The sequence below is a fragment of the Phaethon aethereus genome (assembly GCF_964289735.1).
Source record: "Phaethon aethereus genome assembly, chromosome: 3".
NCBI classification, from domain to species: Eukaryota; Metazoa; Chordata; class Aves; order Phaethontiformes; family Phaethontidae; genus Phaethon; species Phaethon aethereus.
Genome location: NC_138576.1, coordinates 104,084,205 through 104,096,202, shown reverse-complemented (window position 1 = coordinate 104,096,202; position 11,998 = coordinate 104,084,205). Strand labels below are relative to the sequence as shown.

Here is an 11,998-nt window from a genome sequence, read left to right as displayed (position 1 = left end):
ATGAAAGGACCTGCTGCTCCTCCTCCTCCAGAGCACAGAAATGAGATAGGAGCAGCATCACTTCCAGCAGCTGCTGACTATGGCTGCTATCATAAGGATAATCATAGCTGATATTCCAGGGCGAAAACAGTCACTACAGCAATCCCTCATGTATAAGCATGGTAAACTAGCAAAGTTGTTAATATTTATACAGTCTCAGCAGAGTACCTGCGGCCTTACCTAGGTAGCTAGATCTATGTCTTGTGGAAGCTTGTAGCCCTTTTATGTCTTCCTTCTGAAGAAACTGGTATTGCTTGCTGGGAGAGGTAGGATATAGGACTAGAGAAACTAGTCCTTTGATGCAGTTTGGCAAACTTGATGATTCTAGAAAAGCCTAAGCATTACACCCTGAAGTTGTTTCAAACTTGGGACAATGTACAGACTATCCAGGTTTTTGGAGAATTTTCCTTTAATGGTGTGACATATTTACATATTATGAACATTTTTGAAAGAGAACAAGGCTACATTATGGCAAGTGATAAAGGCATGAAAGCAACTGAAGCACCCTTCTCACCTGGTGCAGACGGCGACGGTTTTCCAGGCACTGAAGGCAGAATCCTATTGACCATTGCTTTTCTAGGGAGCCTGGGAGCTCGTGTCTGGAGCTCCCAGTACTGGGAGTACTGGGTAGTTATGAGCTTCTGGTGACTTGCATTGCCACTAAAGGCTCTAGGCTCCGATATGGCCGCTTAAATCAAAAGCGTATTTTTGTCCCTTTTACGTCTGTCTTCATGTCTGTGTCTCAGTAGGGAGGATTTGCTCAGGCCCTGCCAAATCAGGCTCTTTAATCCATTGCTCTCACATTAACTTCTGACGCCATGTCCTGATTGAGCTGCTGCCAGGAGCAGCCTTTTGGTAATCCCAGCTGCAGCCATTATTTGTGCCACCCCTTCTCCCTGGGGGCTAATGGAAGAGAGCAACAAGGCACGTAACTGTGCTGTGAGAAGAAACAGATGCTGTTTTGCTCCTGTTCAGGTCCCTAGTGCCTGCTTTGGACTCTATTGTGTTTAAATACAAATACAATAGTTAATAACTCTGTTGCATGCATTGTCCTCTTGAAGTGACTATGTGAAAGGATTGGCTGTGTGGTGAGTTAATTCCATCTTTTGCTTGAGCTGATTTGGTGTGCGGTTTGTTCTGCCTGCAAGTGCTGGGTAACCCCCCAGCAGCAGAAAACTCTCACTTAGAAGTAGTAACAGTTTAAACCTTGGTATTCTGTCACTTCCCTCAGCCCAGCCTCAGTTCCCTTGGTGCTGGTGGTAGCACCTAAGGTGTATTCTTCCAGCATAGCTGATAGTTAGACTTCAGCTTGTAGCAGGTGGTGTAGCCTCTCCTGCATGCAGTAACACTTCTGCTAAATCATAGAATCATTAAGGTTGGAAAAGACCTCTAAGATCATCAAGTCCATAATGGTTAAAGCTCTGCCTGGCCTTCTAGTTAATGCAACTGTTGCTCCTGCCAGTACTAGCGAAGTACAGACAAGCTCTACCACTTATGCTACAGCAGCAGCAAACCTACCCAGCTCACCTATCCTGCCCTCCCCCCTGAGGATCCCTTGCTTTTTAGAACGTGGCTCTCAGGAATAGTTTGAGTCCACGTGTTGAGTTTTTGCATGTAGGGTCCTGCAAGGTCATGCCCTCCCATGAGGGTTCAGACAGGCAAGCCCTAGCCCCAGCTCTTCCCTGTGGGCAGGAGAACGCTTCCCCAGCCTAACCCTGAGGGAGCAAGGTATCCTTAGAATTTGGCTTCACACATAAGAACTGTGACTGTCATTTTAATTACGTAGTGACTGGAAGTTCAAGGGAAACAGTATCTCTTCACACTTTGTCTCGCTGTCTGCACAAGTTGTCTGCTATGGGTGAGATTTCTCAAGGTGCTCAGCACCAGCTAGTTCTAAGTGGCTAATCCAGTAGCACTTTTAGGTGAACCACAGACTTAAGGGCTGTGCAGGGGAGAATGTTCTCATCTGAGGTGTGTTGATGATGACACTGTTGTTTTTCTCTCCCTCCCCTCAACCCACTCCCAGCAAAGACACACACAGAGCACTATGTCACTGGCGTCCTGGTTCAGGTGGAATGACTCCCCAAACCGCATTTCCCAGAGGAACCCCACAGAAATGGTGGTTGAGACACTAATGATGGAGCTGAGCTGGCAGACCAAGCAGGCAGAGAAGCAGCAGCGAGAGCGGGAGAATGAGTATCGCAAGATCAAGACTGGGGTGGACTACGGCTGGCTGGTCAGCTATCCAAAGCAGAGCTATGACATCAGCCCAGCACAACGGCTGCAGCTGGAGGATATGTGTACCAAAATACATCCTTCCTACTGTGGGCCTGTCATACTCAGGTACAGTAAAAGATCGGATAGTATAGAACTTTCCTTTCCCCATCTCCATCATATATGAGGAAGGAACGAGAGTTGTTAGGACCAACAGGTCAAAAACTTGGCATCCTATATCATGAGTCATGTTGTGACAGTGTCTTCACAGAAATCCAATGTTTTAAGTCAGTTTAACATGGTATTATTTACTCCAAAAAGTTACTAAATACCATCTCCCTCTGAGACTGACTTGAGTACTTCATGCTCCTGAGCAGCTAGAGCAACTTTGTCTTCGCTGGTGAACAGTTACCATTTCAGTATTGTGATGGCTTTTGCTTCAGACTTTAGAATCAGAATAATTGAGGTTTAAAGGGACCACTGGAACTATATGCTTCAACCTCCTACTTGAAGTAGGGCCAACTTCAAAGTTAGATCAGGTTGCTTAGGGCCTTGTCCCATCCATTGTTGAATACCTCTGAGGGTGGAGATTGCACAGCCTCTGAACAACCTGCTTTGGTGTTTATCCATTCTCACTGGAACCTTCCTTCCTCGATTTAAGTTGGCCCAGCAGGTCTGTTGAGGCACTTGTCCCCAGTGTCCAGACTAGCCAAAAGGTGCTATTGTGTTTTTCAGCCTGTGAGCCAGATATTTCCAGGGAAAGGAGGGATTGCATGCTTCTCCTTCCCCTGCCCTCCCTCCACACCTTTGACATGGAGTAGGATGAAGGGTGGGGCATGCAGTTGGCTTGAACAGCAAGGTGGTGCTTCTGCCTTTTGCAGTGTAGATGTAGACACAGACTCTAGGACTTCTAATTGAGCCTTTCAGGTGCTAGACATAGGATTGCTGCTTGCCAGCTGAGTAACCTTCTGTGAGAATGCCTTTCGAAATAGATCTAAGCCTGCTGTAGCATCCAAACTGGAAGGGAAGGAGGTGACTCTTCCTTGGGGTGGGGGGGCTCTTCCAAGTTAAACCCTCTCACTTAGCACAGTGCAAGTGAGTAGTGACTCTGAAGTCCATCTTAGCCAAAGCAAAGTTGTGAAATGGGCCTTTATAATACACTTTCCCTGTTCCAACATATTCTTCAGTTAGGATTAGAAAGATGACAGTCCTGGCAGGCTATATACAATGGGGTGCTCAGCACCCTGCAGTCCCTCACTGCGTATGCTGGCATCTGTTTTCCCTTGAACAAATGAATCCACTGCTCTTCAGCTACAACCGTAAGAGGCCTGGAAATAGCTGGCCCTCTGTCTTACAGTGGGGGTAGCCAGGAAGAGATGCCAAAGCTACCTCTCTAGTTCTCATCTTGCCTGGGGCTGAACCTTGGAAGCAAGCTGGCACAGGGCTTTGGTTTTTGCAAAGGTTGCCATGGTGGCAGAATCAGAGATTTGGGATCACTCAGTAGCCAAGCTCTCTCCAGTGAAAGTTTGCTGGGAACAGCACCTGCCTTGTATTTGTATAACTCCGAGCTATGCTGTAAACAAGCCACTACAAAGCCCTGGGGGTTCAGAATTATTTTCAGCATCCCCAGGGCTACTGAGCAAGGCCTGTCTGGCAAACAGATTATTTCCATGAGAGCAGGCTTCAGTCATTGGAGTTGGGAGGCCCCAAGGTTCATCAGCTCCTTCAGAAAAGAGTATTAAGCTGAGCCATATGCAACTTGCTGCTGCTCTGCTTTTTTTTCTTTTTTTTTTTAACTGAGATCATGCAAGATGTGTGATTTCAGTGCAGCTTGTAGTGGTTGTTCACTGTTGTTCAGGATTCAGCATGCTGTTGACAGTAGATAAACATGCTCAGCAACATTGGTGGGCTCTATGTTGGCATAACTGAAAAAGGATAAAACCATCTTCTTAAAAATCCTCTTATAAATTGCTATTATAGGCTATCATAAATTGTATTACGGTATGATTCAAGAAGTGGCATGGTTTTGTTTGTTCCATACTATGCAGTTTGCATGGTTAGCAGAACCACAATAAAAAAATGAGGCTTGCATAACCTTTGTTGGTTCAATTCTGTGATTGAGAAGGGAATGTCATAGCCACAAAAATGGCAGAACTAGATTGAGTCATTGATCTGATGTGCAATCTGTATGTGAGATAGTGGCCAGTTGCATCAGTGTAGTGAAAAGAGAAAAGAACAAGGCAAGCAAATACAACAGTACAGATAATTATAGTATCTTGTATATAGCCTCCAACTTATTGTGCCCTGTAACTTGGAGACTTTTGGAGCCAGAAGTGGTCCCTCTGTCCATAATTGCCCTACATGGCTTTTTCTTTCAGTAGTTTATTTAGGTTTTGGGGTTTTGCTTTTGTTTTTTGTACTCATGTGAACTTTTAGCATTTGTGGCACCCCATGGCAGAGTTCCACATCTGAACAACAGCTTTGCTGGAGGAAACTGTATTTTGCTTCTCCCAAACTAACATGTACTACTTTTATTCAATCATCCCTTCTTCTTGTGTTAGAAATATGAACAGTTGACACCTCTCCTTTTCTGTCTTCTAACCGAGAGCACTGTGGTTCAGAAATCTTCATTGCTGATGCAGAAACAATGAAAAAGAATGGGGCTTGCCATGCTAGGAGCTGAAAATGTACAGGAGAAATAAGGAGCATGCAATCTAACTGAAAGACAGCCAAAATTGGATTAACTCTCCTGTCAGAAAGTGAAATAACATGGAAACTTCCCCCAAATTGCACAAGATGCAATAGGAATTCAACTGAAATTTTCACATGCCCAGTGAAGTACTTTAATCACAAGATCATTGCACTGCTGATGTTTCCTCCTGAGTACCATGTGACTTTCTAATATGTAGTAACTTTTAGAAAAAGCTTCCACAAAAAAAATGAGCTTGCACTTAGAAATTCAAATTTTACTGAAGCCCTTGATTCTGTCTGAAATATTAAGCTTGATCCTTCCCCTTCCATCGTAGACAGTTGAAGACCTGAATTCCTTTCTGATGTACTCAACAAGCATGTAATAAATAATACAAGTAGCATGCATCTTGCAAGACTGCAGAGTTTTTGTTTGTGTCATGCAAGCTGTCCTGCTTTGTGAGATTCTAAGCTCAAAGTCAAAGCCAGAACAAAACTTTTTTGTATGAGTTGTCAGAGATGTACTTTATTCTCCAAAGGTCTAAATGATTATCCAAATTGTCCTTTTCTGTGGCTACAGTCACGTTTACTGACAGGCAGAGTTTCTATAAATTTGTTTCTTTAGATGTGGAAGAGGCTAGAAAGGAGCACTTCTTAAATGGGAGGGTTTTTTTCAGATCCACTTTGCCTGTTTTGTATTTCGGGCCAACAGAAACTTTTCTTTGAGTCTCTTGAAATTCTGGAAGGATTCAAGTACACTGCCAATACCATCAGATACCTGGAGACTGACTCACCTCATACAGATAAAACTATTGCATTCAGGTGTAACTTAGCTTTAGGTTACTGGGTTGGAGATCACTGACTATAAAGTTAAATCCTGGAGTCATTAGAATGAAGTGACAGTGATTTTGGTGAGGCCCTTAGTAACTAACTGCCATGGTTAAACTGAACGAGCAGTAGCTTGCTAATACAAAATGCTGGATTTTGCCACCTTTACTCAGAGCTTTAGCTCTAATCAGAGCTAGTTATGGTCCGTTTCATTTCTTTCAGTTTCAGCAAAAGTGAAACAGTGAGTTTCTGTCCTCTGCCCAGAGAGAAACAAACAAAACACCCTAATATGGAAATATAAACCTGCATTTTGGTGATCTGAGATCTTATTAATACCACAGGCTAAGGACTGTAATTTAAAAATTACTAAAATCAGAAATTGATTTATTTACAATTATGAGCTTAAGTTTGAGGTGATGTGACATGAGGGTTACAGTTAGTGTGAATGCTGTAGCCCTTTGGGAGTCAAGTAGCCTTCTGGAGCAAAGCTGTTCATAGCTTTACAATGTAACCAGAATTCCTGCTCCAAATACAGATTCAGGAGTTAGCAGCTAATTTTTCGCACCAAGCAGCCCACATTTTCTTCAAATGACTAAATCTACTTAGAGGTCCCAGTTCAGACAGGCGCTCAGGAATACACTGAACTATAAGCATATTGTTTAAGTCCACAGACTTCTACTGGATTTAACAGGTCTTTAAAGTTCAGGCTGTACTTAGGAGACCTACTGAATTGGGGACCTACAGAATAACCCAGGCAGGTGACAGTGCTTTGAAAAAAGCAGTGCCAGTACGAGCCAAGTGCAGACAGATTCTTAAAATCTAATGGCCATATGAGGAAATGGAAGGTTCACAATTTAAAGAACAAATTTGTTTAAACTGTGATTAAAACACAGCCTGGACAGGGGAATGCGCTCATCCCTGTGTGTGCATATACATGCTCCCCAGGCTTCTGTGCTAGCTCAAGGTGAGTTTTGTTGACAGTCACACCTAAGACTGCATGACTCGCATAATATATTACAGGTTAGCTACCAGTAGTATCATAACTCATTTCACAAATAAGATAGGTATACTTTTCTGATGAGTAAGGAAACCCTGTTGAGGGATATCTAGATATGGTTGTGCAGTTGCCTAGTTTGAAACTATTCCATGCAAAAGTGTAAGGGCGTTAACCTGTGCTAGAAGATAGGTGAGCCTTGTGCAATTTTGTGTGCTTAATTCCACTGAGCAGGTTTGTGTGGAGTTTGTTTCCCAGGATACAAGCCCATATTCCTTGATTCTAGTGGTTTTACAGTTTTTATATGTTGTATGTTTTGTGCAGAGAGCAGACTGCTGGATCACCCAGTATGTCAACTGGCTTTCATTGATAGCTGGGGAAGATGGCTTCAATTATGTGTACACGGCTCCAGCAGACATCATCAATTTGCTCACACAGACTGGTTTAGCTAGACCTCAGCCCCTGATAACCTGTCCATCCTTTCTGCTGAGAAATATTTGTGGCACGCACACGTTTTGGTCTATCCCTTACACAAATGTGCTGGTACTGAGGTTACATGGGCATTAATAAAAGGGCAAAGTTAGTTCATCCTACTGGGGGAGAGGAAAGGCCCCCCTTTCCCTTCTCCATCTGAATAAGAGTGGCTTTTCTTTGGGTGACTGCCAGACAGTCTGTTGAATTTCTTTCTCTTTTGTTTCTTAGACCTGCTCAAATCCATATAAAGTAGTTTTTGTGTTGGTCCTGAAAAGTCAGAGGTAAATCTTAACAGCAAAAGCAGAGTTCACAAAACAATTCTTGCTGCCATAGCTCAGGAGAGTGCAAACAGCCAGATATCTATGAAGGTGGAAAGTTACACTGATTTTAGAAAATTATTTTGGCTAGATTGGTTGGGAATGTTATTAGCATTAGAACTCTCTGCTCAGAGGATAAATTTGGCATCATACCACCCATTTTCCCTCTTGCTCCCAGAGCCAGTCGCTGGTCCAGTAATAGCCTGACACATGTTGCTACCTGCTCCAGAGCCACAATCCAGCAGTATGACACACAGCCTCTCAAACTGGAGGCCTTTTGGGTGTACAATTGCCAGTACAAAAGAAGAGGATGTACTGATAGATATATGTATATAATATGCCAGCATCTTTCTTTAAAATACACATGGAGATAAAATAACGGAATGACTCGTTCAGTTCACCTCTGCAATAAAAGTCCATTGAAGGTGCTTTCCCTGGTATTATAATAATGTTGAGAAGACTTGGGTTTTGATAGACTCATCTGTCTATGCTTCTGACTAGCATAAAGGGAAAAGTGTATTTATTGTGAAAACTGTATTTTTGGCTCTTTGATAACACAACTGAAGTGCCTGCTCAGAAGGCAGAAAGGATGTTTGCAATGTACAGCGAATCTGTTACCGCTGTTATGTGCTAAGCCTCAGCAAGACGTAGTTTCTTGCTCATACAGGCTCTGCACAATTCAGTTTAGCATCGTGTAAGTAATTATGTATCAGCATGAACTACAGTGCCTCAGAGGCTTTTTGCATGCAAATGTTTAGAGGTTTTTTTGGTGGTGGGGTGGAGGAAGGTGATTAGGAATTCATCAAAAGCCATTGAAATGGTTAAGGAACATCTTCGTGACTTTGGTAGGTTTTGTATCAAACTCCACTAGCTTGACCCTGGAAGGGAGTGGTGCTTCTGCTGATACCAAGTTCCCTCAGCATGCACTGCTCGTGTCTCCAGAGCGATTGTATGTAGCTGCCAATACTTTCTATGAGAGAAGCACACTGAAATATGTGGGATACAGGATGATGTCAAGATGTATGTCCAACACTAGGCCTCCACAGTATGAGTCCAAAGGTACATAAATGTACAAAGAGGCTTTTTGTTTTATCTCTGGTTTTCTTTCTGTCCTTATTATCTTGGGTACCCTTTGGTACACCATTAAGCAGTGCAATTTGATAGTGTGCTAAACCCCTTGTTACATGCCTAGGACTTATCAAAAAATCAAGAGGCAGGTTCTTATTCTATCAGCGTCTTCTGTATTAGGCTTATTTAAATGCAATCCTACTGTTTTCCATCCTTGTTCAGTTCTGTTGGAGAAAAATATAAAAATGCTTACAGACCTTATACACTTCAGCTTCCATTAAGTATAAATACCTGGATTTTAGTGAAGTACTAGTTTATCTCTGTGTCTGCTTGTAGATATAATTTTTATGTTAAGAACTGAATATTTATTAGAAGGTAGCCATATTACTATCTGCATACTATTATGGAACAACTAGAATCTCTATGTGACCAGTGTGTGAGCCCTTGGAGTGGATCCAACACTCTCAGGATGGGAACCAAATCACCCAACAAGGTGTCAGGAATGGTATGTTCTCTTCTTGGCCCAGCCAGTGACCCACTCAGTGACTTCAAGAAAATTATCCTGCTCTGCATCTCCTCTTCTTCACCTGCAAAATAAAAAGTGATAATTCTTCACTTCCCTGGTATTAAGTTAGCTTAATATACGTCAGAAAACCATTTTGAGCTCTTTGCTGAGGAGGCACAGCATCATGCCACCAGTCAAGGTGTTGCCAGCTGAGCGAGTCCACTGTCTTACAGAAAGCCATAGGAGGATGAAATACCACTTCACTGAAATTTTAATATTGAGAGACTACCAAACATATAACAAAGAGTGTTACAGGATTTTTGTTTGTCTAGTGGCCATTGGGTAAGGGTCATGGCCACGGGTAAAGGTAATGGCCATGAGGGAAAGGCTGTGGATGTTGTCTACCTGGACATTAGTAAAGCCTTTGACAGCGTCTCCCACAGCATTCTCCTGGAGAAACTGGCAGCTCGTGGCTTAGACAGGTTTATTCTTCACTGGGTGAAGAACTGGCTGGACGGCTGAGCTCAGAATCGTGGAGAATGGAGTTAAATCCAGCGGGCGGCCGGTCACAGGCGCTGTTCCCCAGGGCTCAGTTTTGGGGCCAGTCTTGTTCAATATCTTTATCGATGACCTGGATGAGGGGATGAAGTGCTCCTTCAGTAAGTTTGCAGATGACACCAAGCTGGGTGGAAGTGTTGATCTGCTGGAGGGTAGGAGGGCTCTGCACAGGCTGGATCGATGGGCTGAGGTCAAGTGTATGAGGTTTAATAAGGCCAAGTGCCGGGTCCTGCACTTGGGTCACAACAACTGCCTGCAATGCTACAGGCTTGAGGAGGAGTGGCTGAGGGGCTGCCCGGCAGAAAAGGACCCGGGGGCGCTGGTTGACAGCCAGTTGAATATGAGCCAGCAATGTGCCCAGGTGGCCAAGGCGGCCAACAGCGTCCTGGCCTGTATCAGCAATAGTGTGGCCAGCAGGAGTAGGGGAGTGATTGTGCCCCTGTACTCGGCACTGGTGAGGCCGCACCTTGAATACTGTGTTCAGTTTTGGGCCCCTCACTACAAGAAGGAGGTGCTGGAGCGTGTCCAAAGAAGGGCAACGAAGCTGGTGAGTGGTCTGGAGCACAAGTCTTATGAGGAGCGGCTGAGGGAACTGGTGTTGTTTAGTCTGGGGAAGAGGAGGCTGAGGGGAGACCTTATCGCTCTTTACAGCTACCTGAAAGGGGGTTGTGGTGAGGTGGGTGTTGGTCTCTTCTCCCAAGTAACTAGCGATAGGACAAGAGGAAATGGCCTCAAGTCGTGCCAGGGCAGGTTTAGACTAGATATTAGGAAAAATTTCTTTACTGAGTGGAGTCACCATCACTGGAAGCGTTCAAAAAATGCGTTGACATGGCACTTCAGGACATGGTTTAGTGGGCATGGTGGTGTTGGACTTGATAGTCTTAAAGGTCTTTTCCAACTTTAATGATTCTGTGATGCTATGTGGGATAAGAACTGGAAATGGGAATTCTAGTGGGGGGCTTTCCCTGGTTTATCCTCAGCTTCTGGAAAGCAGCAGTTCGGGGACTACTTGAGCAAGGATTTGCATTTGGACAATCACATTTAATCAGCAGTGATGGGGACGTTTTCCACAAGCTTGTCTAATAATTTTGTTCCTTAAGCTATTGATAGCACCAAGTTCTGATTTAATAGGTGTTGTGTGAAAAGAGCACTTCCTTTGGTTTCAAACTTGCCACCTTCTAGCTTTGTTTGGTGTTCCTTATTATTTCTTGTGCTTATGAGAAATGGTGATTCATTGCTTCCTTACATTCTCTGGCTTGCTTGTGATTTTAGAGACCTTGAGCGTATCTTCACGGCACCTCCCTGTTGTTGTTCCCTTCAGTCCAGGGAGTCACATTTTGCAGGAGAGTGCAAGTTCCAAGCCTAGCACAGTGACTTGGCAACAGTCCCTAATTTGATGTTTTTAATCAAAGCTGTGCCTTGACTGTGCTTTCAGATTCCGGCAACTCATTGCTGAATATGAACCAGAAGTGCAGGAAGTATCTCGGCTTTTCCGCTCTGCCCTGCAGGAAGCTGCTGAGAAGATCAAAGAGGAAGAAGAGGCCAAGAAACTTGCCAGGCAATGGAACACAAAGAACAAAACCAGCCTCTCCTTAACAACGTTTAAATCCCGGTCCAGGATTTCCCCATTCATCAGCGACATCAAGACCATCTCTGAGGATGTGGAACGGGGCACCCAGCCCACCAGGAGGGTTTGGAGCATGCCAGAATTTCGGAATGCCAAGGATTACTGACTCTATACTAAACAAGGTTTTTAGACAGTGATCTTTCAGAATCTCAGTTAACCCTTTTTTAGCTTTAGAGTTTCTTCTTTGTTCCAGCTCTCTTCCTGCCCATCTCGTCTCTTGGAAGCTGTGTCCATAGTAACTGCTACTGATGCCTGTGGTGTGTGACACCATTTATTACCAAACATGCTAGCCTTTCCTTTAATTTAGTAGCTATTCAGTAACCTTAAGGGCAAGGCTCACTTACTATCTCATTTTTATTACTGCTTTCTTGTGGAAAATGAATTAGTTTTGTGGTGTCTGTCTTCTCCTTTCTCCCCTTAGCCTGGATGTAGTTACCTATAAAAGCTTTTGGCCGAAGCTAGTGAGAGCTGCTGGCTGGACCAATCTTGCTGAAAGCAAGACAGCCACTTACATGAGTAAGGCTTGCAGGATCAGGCCTGTGAGTTAAAGCTAGTATCTGATTTGGAACTGAACTTCCTTTTCCAACTAATAACTTTCCTCAGGTAACCTCAGCACTGCTCTTGATCAGCTTTTTACTGACAATTAGCAATCCAACCAGAGTAGAAACAGACCCAAGCTTTTTGAG

At 43.9% G+C, this 11,998-nt stretch overlaps 1 protein-coding gene across 1 annotated transcript; it reads left to right on the top strand.

Annotated features, from left to right (window-relative positions):
• Positions 1-2,086: 2,086 nt before the first annotated feature.
• Positions 2,087-11,418, top strand: RD3 (RD3 regulator of GUCY2D; the record flags this gene model as incomplete). The annotated part of the gene is made up of 2 exons (XM_081998162.1): positions 2,087-2,382; positions 11,121-11,418. 2 exons carry the CDS (start codon positions 2,087-2,089, stop codon positions 11,416-11,418), a joined length of 594 nt encoding a protein of 197 aa, XP_081854288.1.
• Between the last annotated feature and the right edge of the window lie 580 nt (positions 11,419-11,998).